We start from the raw sequence: 24,314 nt of genomic DNA, 5'->3' as shown, positions 1-24,314 counted from the left end.
GTAAAATATCTAAAGAGAGATAGTTTCTACCTCTGATGTTATTTACAAATGATTACATTTATACATAGAAATTATTTATTTATAGATTTATGTATGTACATATATCTATATACACACAAATTAACGTGTTTACATATAATACTAAACAGTTCTATCGATAATTTGTAATTAAACCAACGATTCCTTTCATTTGAGAGTAAATGAAAGTTTAAGTAATCCATTTATTTGCAATAATGAAACCAATTCTGATTGATTATTTCATTTGGGTATTTGAAAACAACGGCTAATCAAAAACATCGTTAAAGAAAATAAATGATCTATTATAAATTATTATAAAAATGAGAAATCTTATTTAAATATCTTTTATAAATATACGTAAAATGTTTACGTTCAAATTGAAATATAAAATAAAGCTATAATTTTTCAAATACGAGACTAATTAGGTTATCTGGATAATATAAAAATAATATAAAAAAAAAAAAAAATAAATGAAGTAATTATTTCTGCCGAGACATGCCACTTAACTTGAAAGAAGGTAAAAACCTAATTAAGTTCCCCGCAATGTTCGTTTGTATTCGTATAAAACATAAAACCTAATTCAAAAGTTGTTCCTACAAAAAAAGTTACTTCAAAGTAATCCGCGAAACACGAACGTTTAATAAAACATAAAATGAAAGAGATGAAATAAATATAAGAATTATAGTTACACGAAAAAAAAAAAAGAAATAAAATGAGAGAGAGGGCTAGAAAAAAGGCGGGCTAAATGATCGAGTAGTTAGAAGAAAAAGATGGTTGATCTTTTCAAAAAATACGCAATAATATAATATACCGGTTGATCGATACCGGTCTATAATTCTTTGTATAAAATAGAAAACGTTAGCTTTCTCTTTAATAAAAAAAAAAAAAAAGGAAAAAAGTAAAATGAAAATATAAAAGAAATCAAATGAAAATAAAAACAATTTACTTACCTCTTCGTCGAATTCAAAATCACCGTCGAATTTTCGTTTGCATTTCGCTCCAGTGACAAGTACGAGGAGTACCGTTGCCAGAAATGCCCAAGAAAATCTCATGGTTTGTTTCTTCTTTTTCTTCTACTTATTTCCTACTTTCTTTCTTCCTTCCTTCCTTTCTTCTTTCCTTACTTTCTTCCTTATTGACAGAAAAAGAAGACAAACAATCCCTTCAAAAAACAACACTTTACCACGACGATACGCGTAACGAACAAACGAGTCAACGAATTAAATAATGAAATAAAACGTTTTAATAATTGTCTTAATTAAACGTTAAATATGTTCACCAATAATAATGCAAGTTGTCGCAACAATGCAACGCGCGGTTTAAAAGAAAATCCGTATATTCACTTCGGTACCGTTAAACACGCGATAAACAGAAACGTTCCGTTCGGCGGTCGAAGGAATTGTGACTGCGCCTGTCGGAACGACAACGACGCCACCGCGTCGACCGTGCTACGACGGCAACGACCGCTCCTATTGGTCAATTTACTGAGCCGCCGTGGGGATCGAGTGAAGTGGGGATAGAGAGAAGAACTACACTGTGCCGTGGCCCGCTGCACATTAGTTCTATCCTTGTCGGATTCATAGCAACTTGCGTCCTTGCATTTTTCTCTCTCTTTCTCTCCCACTCCCCCTCGCTCCGCCCTCTCATTCTCTTTCTCTCTTTATTCCCTCTATATCTTTCTCTTTCTCTCTCTCATTTCTATCTCACATTTCTCTCTTTTTCTCTCTCCCACGTTCTTCGTTCCAAAAGAGAATGAAGAGAAACGCGCGAGCGCGCTCGGGGTCTACCTCGCGCGGTAGTCAATACCTACACCTGCTCGATTTACCTGAGGGAAAGGAGGAGAGAAGGTGTGTATGCGCGCGCGCGCGCGCCAAAATAAAAAGAGAAAGAAGAGAATCAGAGGATTCGGCAGAAACGCAGGAACACTTTCCTGAGTCTCACACTCGACCCAAAAGTGGTACCTGCCAACCGGTGACTCTGTCCCCTCTCTTCCAACCTATTTTACCTGCCTACAATATACTTCACTTCTTCTTCTTTTTCTTCTACTTTTTTTATTGTTTCTTTTCTTGCAGCAGCAGCAGCAGCAGCAGCTCGAGAGATGATCGGTACCAGATCAACGTGTAACCATCATCATCAGCAGACAAATATGATACAGACAATGAAGTAGATAGAAGAATTTTCTTTAGGTATACTTTCTTTTGTACTTTTTTCATTTATTAATTAAATATTATAAATAATGCGAATATATGTATGTATGTACACACGTATACTTCGATACGTTATTTAAACTTTAATTCTATCTATCTATCTCTGTATCTAGGGATTGTAAAATCAATCGTGTTTCTCTTTTGACACTGAAAAATGTTAAAATAACTTTCGTTTTTGAAGAAAGGAGAAAGAAAACACGTTCGTCGTAATCTATCTCTTCCTATGTTCTTTACCGTACGTTCGTACATACATACATATATGTATATACCATCTCGTCCTACATCTTGTCTCCGTTGTTTTCCCTGAGAAAGGTGTATAAACGTTTCCTTAGGGACAAGGATTCAGAATACATGTCATGCGAACATTCCCTTTGTAAAATAAATCGTTTTCTTGAGAGAAACGACTATGTGGAAGCACGTTGTTTCGAGTAGTAGAAAAAAGTCCCCACTACTTTGTAAATTTAAGTACAACTGTGCGACGATTTAGAGTATATACGTCTGGCATAACTATTTCAATTCTCCTCCCACTTCTAACTTACTCATATTTATTCTCCCACTACCTCTTTAGTAAGGACATATTTCTATCTCTATTCTTGTTTTTTAATTTAATCTTGTTATTCGTATGATTAACTTCGTGATAGACGTTAAAAATGTAGTAAGAAGTATTCTCTTAAAACCTTCTTAGAAGTTATATTATTTATCACTACGCTATGTAGATATATATATATCGTCCGAATCCCTCTAGCAAAAGGAAAGAGGATGGGCAAGGAATTGCTCGTAAAGTACATTCAACTAAACTTCAAAACGGATGTGAATGTCTCCTCTGAGACCACTTTTCATGGAATGCAACGTGCAAGTATTACGAGCTTTCGACAAATATCGATAAGATCGGTAAAAATAAGAACGTAATATCGTTTCCGAGTAGTTCCCGAAAAAAAAAATACAAATGTCACCTATCATAAAATTCAACAATGAATTTGAATCTCTGATGTTAAAAAATGGTGAAATGGAAAAAGAATATACAAGGAAGGATGATTTACCGTGATTTTGAAAACTTGTTAGTCAAACACAAAAATGGGATGTTTTTGGAAATCCTCGAGGATAAAATAAATTTCTTATTTTCACCTAATAAAACCCTTTACTCAGCTATTTTGCATATGCATATCACAACCTGTTACAAACGTGAGGCTTGTTTTCAAAATGAAAACGTTTAATAATCGTGCTGCAGTGCTTTAGCAATAATATCGTGCCATTTTTATAACTTCGCTTATATCGTCTTGATTTAATAATCAACTGATGCATATTGTTGTTAATTTATATATAAATTAATTAATATTAATTTACATTAAATTATCATATTATTTCAATTATAAAATAAAAAACATTGAGAATCTATTACGTTGCACGTTTAATTACTATAGTACTGCAAGAATAACTAATGGTATTAAATACTATCTACAATTAGTGAGAATATATAGATAACTGCAATGTATGAATTTAATGTGAAGATGATAAGTAGGAAATTGCTCTATTAAATGCCAGCAAATATAGAGAGAGAGCATCGTATTGATACCAACTTAAGAATAATTTGCTGCGACATATAATATCCATGTATCTTCATTTAAGGTGAACATAATGCCACTTATTAACTGAAATCATACAAAATTATCAAATGAATAAAAATTTAATCATAATTTTGAACATACGAAATGATTAGTATTATTAATTATTTAACATTATTTCAATAATAAGAATCATCATCGTTAAATATCGTTAAACAATTAAAATAAGTAGAAGATTATTATAACTTGTGTAACAGGGGGTAGTAGAAAATTTTGTTTACTGAAAAAAGATAATCTTATTAAATTCAGTGAAATTAGAATTTTAAATATGATAAATATTCTAAAAATATTCTAAATTTTTCAAATTTATATGAACATATATAAATATAATATAATCTTACCAATAGAATCCACCAAATGCGGTTCTGCTTTTTGGGGATTTTTCTCTATAATCTCTTCAGCATCCATCGTAGTTATTTTATGTGAACTCTCATCTATGCTTGTATTCATACTACAAGTAGAAATATTTTTATATATCATATTTTCTATACATGTATCAAAGTTTTACTTGTTTTTTATCTATCTTTACAAACTAACCATGAAATTCCGGTAGTAGATGAATCTTTTTTAATAAGAGTTTGCCAATGTTGATTAACTTCTTCTATGATATGCAGTGCAAAATCCTTTGATTTGGCTTCTCCATTGAATGCAAATTGATTTTCTGGTTTACCATCAGGAATTTTATAAATTTTAAACCATTCGATGGTAGCCTTCAATAAACCAGGAAAATGCTTTTCCATATCACCAATATCTAAAGAAATTATATTTATTTATTTATTAAAAATATAAGATTTGAATTATTGACAAGAGAAAAAATTTTAATTATTCGTAGCAGTATAAAATTTACCATTCATTTGATCAGCTAAAGGATCATTGATATCAATCACGATAATCTTCCAGTCAGTCTCTCCTGAAATAATATTTTTGAAATATCCGTATTAAAGAAAAAATAAACGCGGTAAATAATTTTAATTACATAATTAAAACCAAGAACAAATTAATATTACCTTCATCAATCAGTGCAACAGTTCCAAGTACTTTGACTTGTAAAACTTCACCCCTTTTAGCAATCTATGAATTAAATTGTTATTTAGAGATATTTTATAAATTTATATATTTGATATATAATCTTATAAAATATTAATGTTCTTACTCTATAACCAATTTCAAGAACATCAATCGGATCATTGTCTCCTTTACAACCAGTAGCTTCGTCCAATATTTCGGGATTTTCCCATGTCTATAATTACGACATAAAAAATAGAAAATTTTCATTACACATTTATTCGATTGAGTTTTAATGAATCACAAAAAAAAAAAAACAGAGAAAGCAAAGAACGGAAGTAAGTAGCTTCTATCATAGTAAAAAAAAAAAAAAAAGGAATATACGATAAAAGAAATGATTGAAGAGTCATCTGATAATTTTTAGCCTTGAACTGCAATCATTATATGTATATATAGTATGATAACAACTATTACGTATGACGACGTTGAGATTAAATTGAATACTTTACTTCTTACACAAGTAACATAATAACGATAGGAGAATAAAATTATTTAATAGATGTTTATCACAAAGTAAATTTCCTATTATATTTTTCTATATTGAATTAAAATAATACCTGAGGCATGGCACCATAATTCCAAATATAACCATGATGAGGAAAGCAATTAGCAACGTATCTCAATTTGCCCTTTTTGGTATCTTGTTTGATAGGATTTAAGGGGTCTACGCGACTAATCTCCATCTTAGCATTTGTCCATCTTGGTATTTCAACAACCATATTAAAAATCTTATTTTCCTCGTCGGCATAAAGCGGAATGTCATGGAAGGGAGAAATTGGTCCATCTTCATTTTCTGTAAAATTAAAATTGATTTTTTTTCTATATTTTTATTTTATATGTATATATATATATATTCATTTTATAATACATTTATCAATTAAAAATATAATTATAAGTTATTAAAATAATTTTAATAAATATATGCATATACTAACACGAGAAAAAAGATAAAAGAGAAGAAAAAGGAAACAATTCTTTAAGAACTCACTTTCACCAAAGCTTAAATGTCACTGAATGACATTTAAATCTCTACAAATGCAACTAATACAACAAATATATACATATATATGTATATTTATAAAAAAAAAATAATATAATTATATCGAAGAGGGATACGATAAATATTAGAAACAATAATTTATTTAATTTAAATTTAATTTTAAAACGATATTCGAAAAAAATTTCCCCTTCTCAAAATCTACGAGTTATTACAACTTGTCATATGTTCCGTGAAATAAAATTGAAAGTAATTGAAAATAACGAGAAATCTAGAATAACAATTTAATAATAAAACACAAGAAACAGATATTTAAATATACGTGACATGCAAGATGCGTGCATCTATGACGCGGCGTGCATACACAATACGACGACCTTTTAAGGATTAAAGATCAAATTAGTATTAAAACGCCGAAAGCCGAATTAAGGTTAGGTTTTCTTCTAACTTACTGAAATAAATCCTATAATCCGTCGTATTCAAAGCACCCCTTTCGACAATGGTGTAAGACATTTTTCTTAATAATTCTTGATAAACAACGCACTTCCTTGTTCTAAGCAAATGGCCAGTTGCAGTTAAACGCAATGGAATGGTGAGCTTATTTAAACTAAACGAACGTAACACGTGCAATGTTACCAATGGCATTTTAAACAACCCCGACATCTATGACCGCTTAGAAGAAATAAACACACAGGTAAAAGATAATATTCTTTAATAATATACACAAACATATACAGTCTAATTTATCAGCAAATTATGCATATACATTTTTAGTATTAACTTCGAACAATTTCAATAATACTACAATGTGATAACACGAAGAAGCAATTAGATATAACAATTTGTCATCAAGATTATCAAATGCATGACTCACCATTAGACGTGACTTAGACCAATCGAAGCATAGCTTTTACGCGCGTATATTTAAATAATACAAAGCATACAAAATACAAATGTAATATATATAATCATTATTATATAAGATTATTTATTATAAAACTCATGAAAGACGAAACTTTCGAGTAAACTCCAGGATAACCAGGTTCTGCACATTTATATCCATAAGATACAACACCAATAAGATAATAATTTTTATTAACAGGAGACATCAATGGTCCACCACTGTCACCCTAAATAATTATTTATTCAGAATTAATTTAATCTTGTTTATGCAAAATGCAAGATATTTAATTATTATATCTATATAAATATTTTACTAGTAATCAATATTTTTTTGTTTACTTACTTGGCATGCATCTTTTCCACCTTGAGCGTAACCAGCGCATATAATACGATCATCTATAACTGCATTGGTGAAAGATTTAAATGCGTTTTTACATTTTTCTTGTCTAACTACGGGTACTTGTGATTCTAAAAGTTTACTACTCGCTGGACCATCTGAAATATTTTCAAACGTTTATCTATTTGTATCGTAATTATATTTCGCTAATTAATCTAATATTTAATTAAAAAACACACACACACACACAAGATAAATACATAAATCAATCAATAAATGTACTTACTGAAGTAGATTGCTCCCCATCCAGCAATGAAGGGGAATGTATTGTAAAAATTGGAATGAAGTAATGGTTCACTAATTGGTAAACAAATAGGATGAATATTTCCTGTTAAAATCATAATAATTTATGTAATAATTTCATGACATCACTTACTTTTTAATCAAAAAATTTGTATAAAACTTACGTGAAAATGGAATTTCCTCAGCCAATCTGAGTATAGCAATATCGTTAACATGACTCGATGGATCGTATTGCGGATGTATAATTTTATCTTCTATTAAAACATCAATTGGGTCAGCACCATCATTATCACTTTCCAAATCTAAATCCCCAAGACGTACCATATATAAATCTCTTCTATTATAAACACAATGTGCTGCTGTGACAATATGTCGAGAAGAAATTAAAGTTCCACCGCAAAGGTATACCGGTTTATTTGGATTTCTTTTACTGCGATAACCTAAAGCTGTAATCCATGGCCAGGCACCTAATAAATGACATATTATCTGATTAGATTAAGTCTTTATAATATTATTATAAAGATTTATAATTATTCATTTTTATTAATTTAATTATTAATAAATTTTCGATAATCAATGCGATATTACTAATTAATAAAAAATTAATAATAATTTAATAAATATCTCAATATAATCGAATATATTCATGGTACATACCCAATGTCGATGGTACACCATTAACAATTCTATCATTATCTTTAGAACTCTTGCCACAAACTGGTGGAGTTAAAGGACCATAAGATGTACCTTGAATTTCCTGGCTATTAGACTCATTACTATTAGATTCATTACTATTATTTTCATTTACATTAGTAGGACAACAAACACGTGGATCAGAACCATCTAAACCACATTGAGAAGATCTTAAGAAATTGATTGTTTCCGGCTTTTGTGCTTGTAAAAGTTGTATCAAAATTGGACACTTCCTAATATTTATACATACACCTTTTGCTCCCAAAGGATTAATGCATGGTGGTCCATCTAAAAAAAAGTTTATTTATAATTATATAAACATAGTAGAGATATTTCATCGATTGCCATGGATAAGAATTTTCTTAATCTTTTATTTATAATTGTGCAATAATGACGAAATTATCAGGATCAAGAATTTATGAACTATCGATTGATAAAATTATGCATCATCCATATACCTTATCTATAATCGTTATAAATTCATATCATTGTTATTATTACTATTATTATTATTTTCTATACAAGATTTTTTAAAGTTATGCTTACGCGATAGAAATCATGCTTAATCAATAAATTAGTTTCTTCGAAAATGTAATACATACTATCATAATATTGAATGAATAACAATAGCCTATAAACAATCATTAAAATCATATTATCCATAATGCAGTTACACGAATCTGACGCATCAATCTCGTAAGATATAATCTATTATTATCGATTATAACGTTTCCATGATGCAAAATTTTAATATAGATATTTTATTATAATTAAAATAATTTCGAGGAATTTCGATGAAATTTAAATGGTGACTAGTTTTAAATCTGGTTGACCTTATCCGTTAAAATACTATTTTTCGAAGTAAAGGCTTAAACCTTGACTGTGTTCATACTTTCATTCCAATCGACTAACTTCTTATTCTTTTTTTAATTCTTTCTCTTATTTACTTTCTCTCTCTTTCTCTCTCTCTCTCTCTATTCTTTATTTTAACGAACAAGAAATGTGTTAACTAATATGCATTCTGCATTTTAAAATCGAATAAAAATCTGATTTACTATCAATTTTTATATAAAAAAAAACAAAAAACCGTGAGCTACGAAACGAAGATGTTCCATTAAACATTGGACTCAGAACAAGTAATCATGATTATATCATAAAGACTATGAACATTGGAATTTTCTTAGAACTACATGTTCTTTCAAGAATTTCGTTAAACGTTAATGGTATAACAAACCTTGAGCCAAGACGCAATACGGCAATATATTTAAAAGACCAAAGAAGCTGATCGACAATATAACAGTCCGCATTTTCTATGACTTCGTTAACGTTTACTTCTATTATTTCTGTCTTATTTTTCTTTCTCGAGAATATCACATTAAACTGAAACACACAACATATGCAAGATGTTTTATTCGATAAATAATCCTTTGTGTTTATTCTTGTAGATCATGTGTGGTTTGTTTATGAAAAAATAAAAAATTTTCCAAGAAAAACAAATTAAAAAATACAAGGAGAAATATAAAAAGATACAACGTCAATCCAATATATCATTTTAATGATACTCGTATCAAAATAGATCGTAATATTTCATTACTCATTCGAAGAATCTCAATGTGTTTAATTCTTACGATTAAATAGTTCGCATTAATTATTACGACCTTTTTAGTCTCAATCATTATTGTTGATATATGAAATGACGTACTTATGGTATGTATCTACTACTTCCTCCCCCATCCCACTCTATTTCTCTCTTTTTTTCTCTCTTATTAAAAAACTAATTTACTTACATTTTTTTCAATATTAAGGATACCTGTAGGTAAATATTTTTTAATCGATTATACCTTTCGTACCCTATACAATATTTCTCAAATATATCAACAAAATATTATATCATACTATTTCATAAATACTATACTAGGTATACTATGTATCAGAAATAAGAATTTCTAATTCGTGTCTAATTTCGTTATTAAATGACGAACACCATGAGCAATTATTTAATACAATGTAAATGACAAATTGAACGCTTTAATGATACTTTTGAAATATGTAAAGAAATAAAGAGAGGAAGGAGAGAGGAGAGTAGTACAAGTTCTGGTTGGGTACTCTTGACATTGGACACATGTAAATAAATTAACTTATCGTGATATTAGATACATTATGTGTTTGGATATACTGTTCACCTATGGAATTTTTCATCCGCTACTTCCGGTAACATTAATTCAATGTCAAGGATAATGATGTTAACAAAAATTATGAAAAAAGGGATTGCTTGGAAGCACGGTTAACACGTGTTGAATAATTTAACGATAAGACATTGACCGAATACGTGAAACAATTAATAATTATTATCATGTAATATCACGTAATGAACACGAGAAAAATCATGATGAGAGAATCTAAAATTCTCCGACAATCGATAAATGAAATAATCTTAGAATAGAAAATAAGTATACGTCAGTTGTCATCTCTTACGTATTATAAATACACGATGACACAACAGGAGAACTTAAAAATTAATTTTCTTGAGTAAATAATACTCAAGAGAGAAGAATTCTCCTTCGATTCGTTTTACAAAAATTAATGTTTAATTACCACTATCCGTGTATGTGTATGTTTATGTGTATGTATTTGTAAGAGAGCATATCACGCAATATTTTTTAACGAAGAAAAATACAAAATAATATGCAAAAAAATACAGAAGGAAAAGAAACGGTAAAGATGGTCTCACTCACAAATAACTAACTTAAGACGAGAAGTCTGCGAAATGTTCTCCGTTGTGTACGTCGTTGATGCTGCTAAGAGACTGTACGATGTCACGGTAACATTCTCTTTATATCTGATGGGAAGAATGGTTATATAGCACTAAACTATTGGTTGTTGCACTATATATTTATTTGTTTCTTTTACACTACTGTGTCAATTTTCTGGTCGTATAATACAGCTATTCGTTATCTTTCTAAACAATCGAGATGATTAATGAAACTAATGAAATATGTAAAAATAAATATATTTATCACTAGAATTCCTCGTATTATGTATTAATATTATTTTTATTTTATATATGATTATTCATTTTCAACGGGAATATCATCAATTATACATATAATGTATACACATATTTAATACATAACTTTTACACAAATATTTGTGTGTAATTCTACAAATGAATTATCATTTCATATTTATGAATAATTATTTTATTTTATTGTTGTTATTCTTCTTCTTCTTCTTCTTCTTCTTTCATTTCCGCTGCGACTTAAAATCGTAATCAATTAGATTATGTATATACGTTATTTTTTTAAATGATCTTACAATATTCTAAAAATACTGATGATTTTATTTAAAGAATAATTCTTAACGAATTATTAATAGGAATTTTTAATTGTTAACCGATTTAAAATGATATGAACGAATTAAAGGCCTTACTATTCGAAATTCAAGTACTGTGTTTCCCGCGCTGACTCATGGGAGAATATCATTCAATTAATTATCCCAACCTTCTGAAAAATACTTTTTTTGTGTCAAGTGTCCTTGATTTGAAACAAATATTATTTGAATTTACATCTAGAGTAAATAATAAAACCGAGAACATATGATAATTACAATACAGATTTAGTTCTATGATATTCATTAATACGATATTTTATTACATGTGTAACTACATTGAATATACGTACATATATATACAGGGTTGTCCAGTAACTATAAGCATTTAAATATTTCTGTGTAAATATTTTGTGTATAGGTAGGTGGAGGCATATAAAAATTTTTAAAATCGCATTGATTTTTTTAAATAGATTTATATATTCTTTTTTCCATAGAGTGATAGGTGATCATGAGCGGAGTACAACGACGTATGGCTCAAGGACATGCAAGTTCACGCAAGGTCATTCAAGGCAGCATTGCATCAATGCTAACAGCTATAATTTCGAATATTTACTGCAAATTGAAGCCTCATTAATAATAGCAATTCAAAAGCTATCATTATTATTTAGCTTACAAATATTGACCTTCTATATTGTAACGAATAATAAAAATATGTAAGTGCTAACAGTTAATGGACCACTCTGCATAAATATCTATGCAATTATTCTAAATTAAGTTCTATCCTGCAAGTTTTCCTTATTTTTGTAAAATCTAACAATAATTACGTATATACATATATAATACTTAATATAGCATATACATCGCCATATTTGTTTCTATTAAAATTATATTTTTTTAAATATTTTTTTAAAAAAGCATAGTAAAATATTTATAAAATATAGCTGTTACTAAAAAAAAAAAAAATTCTCTGGCTACGTTAAATTATTTTTATTTATTTAAACGCATTAATTAAATTTAACAATTATTTGTTTTCATCACAACAATGTGTGCTTGCGGAATATTTTAACGTTATTATTTTTAATTTTAATTAAAATAAAATTAAAAATATACTGAATTAAAAAATAATATGTATAACATTTAATTGTATTTATATATATATATATTTAAATTTGATTAGATATATAATTAAATACGTATAATTATTGTTAATATGTTCAATATATCATATTTGAATTCGGATTGATTGGAAACTTTTAAATTAAATTACCCGCGACTCGTGAAACAGGTTAGAAAGCACCAATCACTGACAATTATTATATAAATACAAAATTAAAATTTCTTGAACATAAAACGACAATTCTTTTCAATAAAAATAATAGTTTAACTTCTTAAATTATAAAATATAATTAATAATAAATATGAAAACATATCATAATTATTAATATGCAATGATAATATAATCATTGATTAAAATCGTACATAATGAATTTAGCAAAATTCCAATTTTCCTTCTAAATATAATTACATCGAAGAAATATTGCAAATATTCGATATCGATATATCGAATAATGATATATAAAAGGAAATGTCAAAAAAAAAAAGAAGGATAATGCGTTCAGTAACGCACTGCATTATAAAATCTTCTGGATGGACCAATGAGAACATTAGATAAGAACTTGTTACATTTAAATACGAACGATTGGTAGAAAATCGTGTTGACATCCATTTACCATGGAGATGCACTCTCGTATTACCAACAATTGACCGAATGGATCCACTCTGAAATTGAATTATAATTAAACTAAAATGTATTTTATTAAAAAAAATATTCAATCCAAATAGTAGGTCCTATCATAATGTTTACATTAAGATATTCGTTAGTTTTTCTTTCGATAAATATAATGCAGACCGTAAATTACGAAAAAGAGTGTCAAGTCGGTGTAGGAATGTGGCACTTCAAAATGGCTGCCAGTCACTTTAGTAATTTACGGCTCTATCTTTCTTTGTTATCGCTTGTATAATTAAAACGGTGGATCGATAAAGAGATTATTTGAATTTATTTAAAAATAGTGTATCATACGTTAAATAAGCACGATATACTCTTCTAATGGATATTAGATATATGTGAGAACGTAATATGCTCAGGAATCACATTCTTGTCACCATTGCTTTTAAAAAGAAACTTTTCATGAAGAATTTTATGGGCAAAACACATTAATTGTGTATTGAATAAAGTGTTACAAAATAATAGATTGTATTTAAGAAAGATTTCTAATCAGTTAAATAACTCCTATGTTGAATAGGTTAAACATTGAAATGCTGAGTACTATCATGTACGAGAATACCAAGGTAGCAGCACTTCTTGAACATTTTGTGTACATCGATGTCTAACTATAGTTATTGCAATTTCGTATATAAAACATGCACGAAATTGTAATACAATTGATGATATATAACAAAGCTGATCATATTATTTTATATCAGTAAGAAGTTTCGACATCATTTGTCAATTTACAGACTATTGTCATAATACTTGTATTCTTCTACGAATTATTAAAAAAGAAACATATACTTTTAAAGTGACATTATTGCAAGTGAAATATTTTCATAATACAGTGTTGCTTGCATCCAATCAATCCTTTGTGTATTGTGCATTACAAAAATTTGTATCGTTTCTACTACCATGACAGCTCTGAGTGTTTGTGGAAAAGTACATTAAAACATCTATCTATATTGTTCTGTAAGCATTATTCTCTATTATTATTGATTTATTTTATATATTATCTTATATATTAATATTATTCTATATATATCAAAATCATGTGTGTACAATATAAATCAAATTTGACACATTTGCTATCAGTGTTACATATCTGTCATGCACAGATTTAAATTGAGAACTATCACAAATTAAATTGAGAAACACTTTCACACATTTATGATCACAATAATCAAAGTGAGAAATAAGTTAAGGTCTGTGATTTCTTCTTTATGACATGGTAGTGTATGTATTTTTAAATTATAATATCCCATTGGTTTTAAATATCCAATGTCAAATTTTAATAAGACTGAGTATATTATACATAAAATAATTGACATATTAATGGTAGAAGTGCATTATGTATAATATTATGTATAATAATAAGATATTTTAATTATAGATATATATATGCCCCAGCCAGATTAAAGCTAGGTCCCTAAGGACCTAGCATGGGCCACTATGAATCCTCCTGCGGTCAGCAAATCGAGCACTCGTGGCTCTGGATACCATCAAAAGGCACTAGCTGAAATCCGCAACTCTTTACTACCATTCGCTAACATTGGAGGAGCAGGAGAAGTTGGTTCCAGTGCAGCTAGTACTATATCAACTTTATCGACAACTAGTGGTATCAGTTCGGCATCAGGTCTCAGTGGTCTTTCTGCTGCATCTGGGTGCACGGATAAACCTGATCAACGTCAGGCAATAGCGCAGTTATTAGCCATGGGATACTCAGAGGTAGTATTAGTATCATGGTAATACTATTTTATTATATTATTATAATTCATTGTTCATTTATTAAAAGATTTTATCTAACTTTTTGTTTATTTAATCTTTTTTAGCTAAATATAAGTAATATAATGTTGAAAATTTTGTCTTTACATTATATTTGATTATATTAATTCGGTATACAGGAAATAGGGTTACGTGCCCTGAAACTCGCAGGATGGCGCTTAGATGGAGCAATAGAGTTCTTAAAACAAGCACAAGGAGAATCTCTTAATGGCCTTGGTAAACTTAATACCAAGCTGATAAGAAAACCAAGTTTAGAAAGGGAGCTAAGTCTCCAAAGAGGAAGTCCTGCATTAGATAGTGGTGCAGGAAGTTCACGATCTGACAGTCCACGATTGACGGAACTTAGTCCACATCCACAATTAAGTCGACAATATTCACCAAGCAATTTTGTAGAACGGGAACCACCTCCACCACCTCCTCCAAGATGTAGTTCTACGCCACCACCACCACCGCCACCTCATGCTCCATATAGTCAACCAAATGTACCAAGTAATATGCAGCAAATGCTCAAGCGAATGTCTCCCGCTCCAGTTGTACCGACACGACCCCCTCCATCGGCACCTGGTAATTCTGGATCTACATCTGGATCAGGAAATCCACCTCAAAGAGGTACAAGCCCTGTGGCGTCGTCTAATAATAATACTAACAGCCGCCAACCAATGATTGTACAAAATGGTCCGCAAGTACAACAACAATTATCACAACAAATGCAAGCACTCAGTATCTATCAATCATGCGATAGAAATTCTAGTACACAGGTTGAACCTCCACCTCCTTATCCGATAGTCCCTTCCTCATCTTCTGGTCCTGTTCAACCGCCATCTTACAGTACTTCTATGCAAAATAGACAGAGTCCTACACAATCTCAACAGGATTATAGGAAAAGTCCGTCATCTGGTATATACTCTGGTCCAACATCAGCTGGATCACCAAGTCCTATTACTGTGTCTACTATATCTCCAAGTACACAAGCATCCATGGCTAGACCTACACCGTTACAGGCTTGGGGAGCACGTCAAGCGAAAACTCAACCACCTATTATTATGCAATCTGTTAAAAGTACTCAAGTACAAAAACCTGTTCTACAAACAGCCATTGCTCCAACGTCCCCTCAACCAATTTGTACAACTAGTAATACACCGCCACCTCCTCCATCTTATGCTTCATCAATTCAACAGAAACAACAACAACCACCACCAGCATATCCTCCTGTTAATAATACTGGTACTGCACCATCGAGTTCTGTAAGTGTAGGTGTTTCAGTAGGTGTACCAACAACGGAACCTCCTAGTTATGCTACAACGATGCAAGTATTAGCAGCACAACGTGGCATACATCATCCACTTCCTCCCCCTCCTTATGGAACAGCCAATGATGATACATCTGGAATTTCTACGGTAGAAAGTAGTTCTGGGCCTCGATCTTCTCCAATTGCTAATCATCCTCCATTGCAAAGAAAATATTCACCGGTGGACAATTGTTCGCATTCAGTGGAGACACCACCTTTACCTCCAGTAGCATCGACTTCTGTTTCTTCGAGAAATAATAATAATCACTCATCTTTACCGGATGGAAATGGAGGAAAGGGAGGTAGTGCGCCGTCATCTTATAAAATAAAACATCAATCTCCTATTCCTGAAAGAAAACATATGAGTAAAGAAAAAGAAGAAGAGCGTAGAGATTGTAAAGTTCGTAATTATTCTCCTCAAGCGTTCAAATTTTTTATGGAGCAACATGTTGAAAATGTACTGAAATCTCACAAACAACGCTTGTATCGACGTCTTCAGTTAGAAACAGAAATGGCTAAAATAGGCCTAAGTGCAGAAGCACAGTGTCAAATGAGGAAGATGTTATCCCAAAAGGAATCTAATTACATTAGATTGAAACGTGCAAAAATGGATAAATCTATGTTCACTAAAATAAAACCTATTGGTGTTGGTGCTTTTGGAGAAGTAACACTCGTGAGAAAGCTTGATACTAATCAATTCTATGCAATGAAGACATTACGTAAAGCTGATGTACTGAATAGAAACCAAGTAGCTCATGTTAAAGCAGAACGTGATATTCTAGCAGAAGCTGATAACGAATGGGTCGTTAAATTATATTATTCGTTTCAAGACAAGGATAATCTATATTTTGTGATGGACTATATACCAGGAGGAGACTTAATGTCTTTGCTTATTAAATTTGGTATTTTTAAAGAACCATTAGCAAGGTTTTATATTGCTGAACTTACGTGTGCAGTTGAAAGTGTTCACAAAATGGGATTCATTCACAGAGACATTAAACCAGACAATATTTTAATTGATCGCGACGGACATATTAAATTGACAGACTTTGGACTCTGTACAGGATTTCGCTGGACTCACAATTCTAAATATTACCAGCAAAATGGTAAACATCATTTATTTATCTTATCAAAAAATTTGAGATTGTAGAATTATTATACTAACATTCTTTTGTCTTCTACATTTGACGATTAATTATATAACTGAAGACATAAATTTAAAAAAATTAAAGCATTAATCAATCAATAGGTCATGGTAAACAAGATTCAATGGATCCAGCCGACGACTGGAACAACGAGTGTCGCTGTATTCAATTAAAACCATTGGAACGTAGGAGACACAGAGAACATCAAAGATGCTTAGCACATTCGTTAGTTGGGACACCAAATTATATTGCGCCAGAAGTTTTGCAACGCACAGGATATACTCAGTTATGTGACTGGTGGAGTGTGGGTGTAATTTTATATGAGATGCTAGTTGGTTCTCCACCTTTTCTTGCCAATACACCAGCTGAGACTCAATACAAGGTTGGTCAAATGTATATTAACAATCTATCTGTATTAAACTATACAAAAATAATCTTATCTTTATGTATTACTATTTATTATATTTTTTGCAGGTCATTAATTGGGAGACCACTCTTCATATCCCTAAACAAGCTAATCTATCACCTGAAGGTATGGATTTAATATTAAAACTTTGCGTTGGGGCTGATCGTCGATTAGGTAAAAATGCGGATGAAGTCAAGAGTCATCCATTTTTTGCAAGTATTGATTTTGAAAAAGGACTACGACGACAGGTAGCACCTCACATACCTCGCATACAATATCCCACAGATACAAGTAATTTTGATCCTGTGGATCCTGACAAGTTAAGAAATTCTGAATCCTCAGATTCTAATAAGTCAGACGAATTGTTAGACAATGGGAAACCATTTCATGGTTTCTTTGAATTCACATTTAGGCGCTTTTTTGATGATGGTGGTGGCCCCGCGTATCCTAGTCGAATAAGTTTGGATGATAATGATAATCAAGGTCCTGTTTACGTATGACAATAGGCTAATAAAGAACGAGAAAACAACACAAACAATCATAAATCTCGTCAGATATCAAAATTATTGGTGTCATTTTAAACTGCAAACAGTATCATATTATTTCGAAACATTTTTCCAACATTGTGTGGTAAACTAAATTGCAACAAATCGCAATTTCATTTTTCTTTTTATTTTCAACATAATACAATTATCAATACGAACGTACCGTTACTATATATAGTTAGGAAAAAATACGCATACTACACTAGTGTATTTTTTTTTCTCCTTTCTCTTTTTTTCTCTTTTCGTTTTCTTTCTTTTTTCTTGTGTTTTTTTTTCTTTTTTTTTTTCTTTCTTTTTACTATTACAACAAATTTTTATACTTTATAAAAGATTACAATATTGTTTTTCATGCTTTGTTTAGCGCGAATGTACTTCTCAAGAATGATAATACTACATTTGACTTAAATTATGAAACTTTGACATATCTGCAAAACTGTCCACTACACATTGTTGTGTTCGATGGAATTTAAAATTACGACAAATAGGCATTTAAATGTACGAAATACCACGTAAAAATGTTTTCTATTTTCATTGCGTCTCAAATAGTGCCCTATATATAATAATATAAATACGAATTGAGAGTGATCAGGAACAGATTTTCTATTCCATAAAGTGCGATTATAAAAATATAATTAAGAAAGATTAAAAAAGAAAAAGAAAAAGAAAAAAACAAACAAACAAAGAGGTAGAGTATAATTTTAATGGCACAAGTTTTATAAGGCTTACCTCGATGACCGATTATATTATTATAATAGACACGAAGAAAGGTGTAGAAATAAAATGATTAATGGCTAGGCAATATATTCTCACGTGGCATGTTTTTTTTTTGCTAATAATATTTTGCTTGCCATTTATTTTTATTTAGATTGGCTTCATATATCAGAAAGTACGTGTTTAGTACGTTTCAACGAGTACTGTGATATTGCAGATAATAATAATAAGATTTATGCGGCTTTTAAATATATTGGTCCTATTTAACATTTTCTTTTATATCAAATGCTATGTCGAATATAATTATAAATAATAATGATTATAATGATGATGATGATGATGATGATGATGATGATAATAATAATTACAATTATCATTGAACTATTAATTATTATATACTATATAGATTTGTGAATGGATGTAATGTGTTCATTGCTTATTATTATGCAGCTTTTAATTGTCTAAATAATTGTTTTTTTTTTTTTTAAATATCTTCTTCATACACGTTAAGAAATATTATTGATGATTTGTTACACGATATAGATTACATACATATTCTTTTTTCTTTTTTTTTTTTCTTTTTTCTTTTTTTTATAAACCTAATCCCCGAGATATCTATATATATATATATATATATATTTTTTTCGGTATTATCTTTATTTAAAAGGAAAAAAAGAAAAATCAATTTACAAATGATCTTACATAATTATATCACGCACGATATGAAACTTTGAAATCGTATTGAAAAACTTCTCAAACGAATTGTAAAAAAGAAAGAAACAAATGGGTTAACTCGAGTTGTTTTTTTTTTTTTTTTGTAAACTTTTGTAAACTTTTTTGTTACTAATTTTTTCGTCGCTTACTAAGTATTACTTTTGTTTTTGTTTTTTTTTCCTTATAGTCAAGTTGCCATTGTTTATAAAAAAAAAAAAAAAAGAAAACAATTTTACATAAAGAATGTCAACAATAGAAAAGAAACACAAAAAAAAAAAAAATTACTTGTATATATGTATGTATATATATATTATTGTATCAAATGATTTATTATAATCATTGTCTTATCGAAAATGAGTCCAAAATTAGATATATTTTGTTATTTACTTCTCTAAAGCTGCAAAAACCAATATTATTTATGTAATGGCAATGGTGTACCTTACAGCATTAAAAAGTGCCTTCATTTAAACAATCTTGTATACAGGATTAAAAATCTATTCAAAATCTTTCTCTCTTTCTCTCTTTCTCTTTTTCTTTCTCTTTCTGTCTCTCTCTGTCTCTCTCTCTCTCTCTCTCTCTCTCTCTCTCTCTCTCTTTCTTTCTTTCTTTTCTGACTGACGTTTTCATCCTGTCTTCCAACATCAGCGTATTAAATCAATATTTAAAAATTGCAAAATAATTATCAAAACTTCTCTTCTACAAAGATTAATACACGACACACCCACACACACACACACACAAAATATAATGGAATATTTTGAAACGATTAGAATTATAATGGAATAATTGATTAATCGAATAGTAGAGAAATAATATTAAAATTTAATTATTGCATTACTTGACTGTTGGAAGTGGAGCAGTGTACTAACATTGTATGTACTATGTACAAAGCTAAGACTAAACACTTATCCATACTAATTCATTACTGAAGAGAAAAAAAAAACAAATTATATCTTCGTTAACAGTGCCTTTTAAATATTACAAAAAAAAAAAAAAAGAAAAGAAAAAAATAAAGTTTATTTTTTTTTTTAATATCCTTCGTATTACAATCTATTTTTTTCAAACGTTAAAATTTAATAGCAATTACGAAAACAGGTGTATCTCTCTAAATATCATCGTACATTCTATTGCCATAATTAAAATAGATGATTAAAAAAAGAAAAGAAAAAGAAAAAAAGGAAAAAATTGATATATATATAATTTTATCAATAATATTTTTGTGTGGCATCACATTAAGAATAGAGACAATTTAAAAACTGTACTTGTAATAATAAATTGTGTGTATCACATCTGGAAAATATTAGAATGGAGAAAAAAAAAAAAAAGAAAAGAAAGGAATGCAATAATACATTATATCTGAAAAAAAAAAAAAACAAACAAACAAACCAACAACTACATTTTGTTTTGAATTTATACTCTCTCTGCACTTTGTGAAAAAGAAGAAGAAAAAGAAAAAGAAGAAGAAGAAAAGAAAAAAGAAATGAAATTGTAGATTAAAGTATAAACGAAACGAGTGAATTATTATTTTCAATTGAAATTATTATTTAAATGATACCAAAATTGTTTTGAACTGAAGTAGAAAGTAATCTAATGTGTAAATAATTTAATTGTTCTTATTTATTCGATAATTATGGATCAGTGTTAAGTCTATTGAGATAAAAAAAAAAAAAAAAAAAATATACACAGTACTGTAATCTCTTTTCTAACGCTGTAAAGGTAAGACATATTTATTTAGAAATTGTAAAAAAAAAAAAAAAAAAAAAAAAAAAACAATTATTATCGTTAGCAAGAAAAAATTCACGATGACATTATATGAATTATTTTGATTATCAGTTTTTGAAAATTGGTGATATATTCGTTATTAATTATTTATACACATAGAATATTTAGTTGTTTTTTTTCTTTTTTTTTTTTTTTTTTTTTTTAAATAAAACATATCGATTAAGTAAAATGAATGAAAATTTGCAGGTAATACGAAAAAGTCGATTTTTGTACATCACATTTCTCTCATAAATAATGGATACCAAAGGGATTCACTACTACTATCATAAAATTAAATCTTTGTATACTACTATCTTGCATTATATTGTTTATTTCTGCTATATATATATATATATATATTTCTTTTTTTTTTTATTTCTGTGTGTATAACTTTAAATACTGCAAATGAGTGAGACATTTTATCTTTTTAGATTAATGTATCATATCGCAGTACTAAATACCATAATAATAAAGACTTTAAGTGAATTTTAATTTTAATAATATAATTTTCAAACAACAATTCAATTATTTAAATAATGCTTTAGAATAAATAACACATTATTCTATTTGTAATACATTACGCTATACATATATATATATATATATATTATATTACACTTATACTATTATTTAACGATCATATATATATATATATATATATATAACACTTTTCGGTTTTATTTTAAGCTTTAAAATTGATGAATTATATTCAAGTACCTCCTGCTCCATACGAGAATATAATACGTACATTTTTACTGCACACTGAGTGTGCACACATTATATATATAATGATTTAGTTTATAGACGTTTAAATTTAAAGTAATATTTGTTGAATTGCTATTTGACATCGAAAGACTCAGCTCTCAACTAATAAATATAGTATCATACTTGTTCGTTTCACGCATTGAATTATTTTTTAATATTATATTATCCTATATTAAACAGATCTGTCGCGAACTCATGAGAAAATTAATATTTATGATGAATTTGTAGTTGTACATTTTGTAATATCTCTCACACACTTTTGCCTTGTAATTATAAATATTATAAAATTACTATATGACACAAGTTAGTTCAATAAGTTAGAATATATATATATACGTAAATACATGTGTATACATATATATATAAAAAAAAAAACAACAAAACAATGTACATATATTAGACGATTAATCTAAATTAAAAAACAATCTTTAGTGCTTACGTGTTGTAGCTTTTTTTTTCTCTTGAAATGTATTTTTTTTTTTTTTTTTTTTTTCTATCACTCATCAACTAATCTATAAGATCATAACTATTATTGTGTGTAGGGTTGTTAATATATATATTCTTATGAGATATGTTAAGTTTAGTAATTAAACAAATGTGTACAAGAGTACCTTTAAATAAATCTTCTTTTTTTTTTTCTATATTTTAACACAATTGACCAGGAGAGGCTCAGAAGTGTTATAAACGTCAGATTTCTTTCAAATTTTGCACACTTGTAATAATCCATGAAAAAAAAAATACATTGTGCGTTTGAACTAAAAGCGTATATATGGTGAGAAATTTGCAATAAAGTTTGCGAATTGGAATTGAAGATATTATTATTGTTCTCATCAAACTGACAAGAAAAATTGATGTATTATTTGTATGAATTAATGTCTTCTTTGTAGGGATTCCATGTGAATTATTATGAGAATAGTATGCAACAGCTGATGTGTCAAGAAATAATTCAAATCATAAATTGTCAAATGGTAAATGTGTAATATGCTCTGATATCTGCAAAAAAAATTAAATATTATATTACTCTTAAGAAATATTTTTTCATAATATTAATATCATGATTTTTTTCAACAGATATTTTCAATCATTTGACTGTAAGAGAACAACGATAAGAAGAGTCCAACAATACCACAACCATGAATGATTTTTCAAGACACAAGCCTTAATATACTTACACTTGGAAAAAAAACCATATGCAGTATTATTCTATCAATAGAAATGCAGAAGTAATGCATCCTTGTCATTAGAAATTGTGAAAACAAATGGCAAATACATTATATTGGCAAATTCTATTCTTGTACAAAATCTTTTAGCAAGTTTTGTACATGGTAATGGAAGAATATTATTGTTCATCGACTGACAAGAAAAAATTGATGTATTATTTGTATGAATTAATGTCTTCTTTGTAGAAATTCCATGTGAATTATTATGAGAATAGTATGCAGCAACTGCTGTGTCAAGAAATAATCAAAATCATAAATTGTCAAATGGTAAATGTGTAATATGCTCTGATATCTGCAAAAAAATTAAATATTATATTACTCTTAAGAAATATGTTTTCATAACATTAATATCATGATTGTTTTCAACAGAGATGTTAAATCATTTTTGACTGGAAGAGACTATGCATTAATTTCAACAACGATAAGAATAATGCAACAATACTGCAACTATGAAAGATTTTTTAGAGATACTGTCCTTATTATAATTACACTGGGGAAAAAAACCATATGCAGTAGTATTTTATAAAAAAAAATAGCAGAAGAATATGCATCCTTGTTTTTTTTCCAAATTGAGAAAACAAATGGTAAATATATTCTAATGTACAGTTATCAACATTTACTAAATTTATTACTGTAAATCTTACTGTGTGTGTGTGTGAGAGAGAGTTTGAAAATATTACTTGGAATTGAGTGAGACTAGAAAAATTTATATATTTGTATGAACTCATGTC

At 28.8% G+C, this 24,314-nt stretch overlaps 4 protein-coding genes across 9 annotated transcripts in view; 1 reads left to right on the top strand and 3 right to left on the bottom strand.

Annotated features, from left to right (window-relative positions):
* Cow (Proteoglycan Cow) overlaps positions 1–1,413 on the bottom strand; it is a 123,393-nt gene extending 121,980 nt beyond the window's left edge. Inside the window, 1 exon segment of the mRNA XM_089172568.1 lies at positions 969–1,413. Coding sequence (XP_089028694.1) covers positions 969–1,070 — 102 coding nt within the window. The 5' untranslated portion in view covers positions 1,071–1,413.
* A 198-nt stretch (positions 1,414–1,611) lies between these two features.
* wts (serine/threonine-protein kinase warts) lies at positions 1,612–21,755 on the top strand. 5 transcript variants are annotated; one of them, XM_089172565.1, is made up of 6 exons: positions 1,612–1,865; positions 2,094–2,204; positions 14,637–14,971; positions 15,148–17,422; positions 17,566–17,843; positions 17,936–21,755. In XM_089172565.1, exons 3-6 carry the CDS (start codon positions 14,696–14,698, stop codon positions 18,365–18,367), a joined length of 3,261 nt encoding a protein of 1,086 aa, XP_089028691.1. In that variant the 5' UTR covers positions 1,612–1,865; positions 2,094–2,204; positions 14,637–14,695; the 3' UTR covers positions 18,368–21,755. The 5 variants fall into 5 exon arrangements, 4 of the variants coding, with proteins under 4 accessions (XP_089028691.1, XP_089028689.1, XP_089028688.1 ...); XM_089172563.1 differs by having other exon boundaries at positions 2,091–2,204; XM_089172562.1 differs by lacking the exons at positions 1,612–1,865; positions 2,094–2,204 and adding exons at positions 12,899–13,316; positions 13,779–14,215.
* On the bottom strand, positions 3,337–6,572 carry Nurf-38 (Inorganic pyrophosphatase Nurf-38). Of its 2 annotated transcripts, none has more exons than XM_015318760.2 (8): positions 6,362–6,572; positions 5,470–5,705; positions 5,001–5,087; positions 4,855–4,918; positions 4,695–4,757; positions 4,385–4,598; positions 4,189–4,298; positions 3,337–3,874 (listed from the first exon to the last, which is right to left on the bottom strand). In XM_015318760.2, exons 1-8 carry the CDS (start codon positions 6,570–6,572, stop codon positions 3,843–3,845), a joined length of 1,017 nt encoding a protein of 338 aa, XP_015174246.2. In that variant the 3' UTR covers positions 3,337–3,842. The 2 variants fall into 2 exon arrangements, with proteins under 2 accessions (XP_015174246.2, XP_015174245.2); XM_015318759.2 differs by having other exon boundaries at positions 3,772–4,067.
* Positions 6,605–11,040, bottom strand: LOC107065248 (venom protease). Its single transcript, XM_015318758.2, has 7 exons — positions 10,881–11,040; positions 9,380–9,525; positions 8,110–8,433; positions 7,617–7,919; positions 7,436–7,537; positions 7,156–7,307; positions 6,605–7,039 (listed from the first exon to the last, which is right to left on the bottom strand). The coding sequence occupies exons 2-7, from the start codon at positions 9,450–9,452 to the stop codon at positions 6,884–6,886; spliced, it is 1,110 nt and encodes a 369-aa protein (XP_015174244.1). The 5' UTR covers positions 9,453–9,525; positions 10,881–11,040; the 3' UTR covers positions 6,605–6,883.
* Positions 21,756–24,314: the final 2,559 nt, after the last annotated feature.

This window comes from Polistes dominula, unplaced genomic scaffold (genome assembly GCF_049000335.1).
Source record: "Polistes dominula isolate Pdom_NZ unplaced genomic scaffold, Pdom_raw_medaka contig_23, whole genome shotgun sequence".
NCBI classification, from domain to species: Eukaryota; Metazoa; Arthropoda; class Insecta; order Hymenoptera; family Vespidae; genus Polistes; species Polistes dominula.
Note: the sequence above shows the minus strand (reverse complement) of the source record. Positions and strands in the feature narration are given on the sequence as shown.

What these genes read in the sequence shown, in the direction of transcription:
- Nurf-38 (XM_015318759.2), bottom strand. Translation starts at nt 6,572, where the DNA reads ATGTCGGGGTTGTTTAAAATGCCATTGGTAACATTGCACGTGTTACGT. An exon ending in TGTTGCACTGATTGATGAAG is followed by an intron (nt 4,758 to 4,854) that starts GTAATATTAATT and finishes ATATTATTTCAG; the next exon opens with GAGAGACTGACTGGAAGATT. An exon ending in TCTACTACCGGAATTTCATG is followed by an intron (nt 4,299 to 4,384) that starts GTTAGTTTGTAA and finishes TTCTACTTGTAG; the next exon opens with TATGAATACAAGCATAGATG.
- LOC107065248 (XM_015318758.2), bottom strand. Translation starts at nt 9,452, where the DNA reads ATGCGGACTGTTATATTGTCGATCAGCTTCTTTGGTCTTTTAAATATA. An exon ending in GTATTGCGTCTTGGCTCAAG is followed by an intron (nt 8,434 to 9,379) that starts GTTTGTTATACC and finishes ACTTTTTTTTAG; the next exon opens with ATGGACCACCATGCATTAAT. An exon ending in ATGGGGAGCAATCTACTTCA is followed by an intron (nt 7,308 to 7,435) that starts GTAAGTACATTT and finishes AAAATATTTCAG; the next exon opens with ATGGTCCAGCGAGTAGTAAA.
- wts (XM_089172565.1), top strand. Translation starts at nt 14,696, where the DNA reads ATGAATCCTCCTGCGGTCAGCAAATCGAGCACTCGTGGCTCTGGATAC. An exon ending in TAGCCATGGGATACTCAGAG is followed by an intron (nt 14,972 to 15,147) that starts GTAGTATTAGTA and finishes TTCGGTATACAG; the next exon opens with GAAATAGGGTTACGTGCCCT. An exon ending in CAGCTGAGACTCAATACAAG is followed by an intron (nt 17,844 to 17,935) that starts GTTGGTCAAATG and finishes TATTTTTTGCAG; the next exon opens with GTCATTAATTGGGAGACCAC.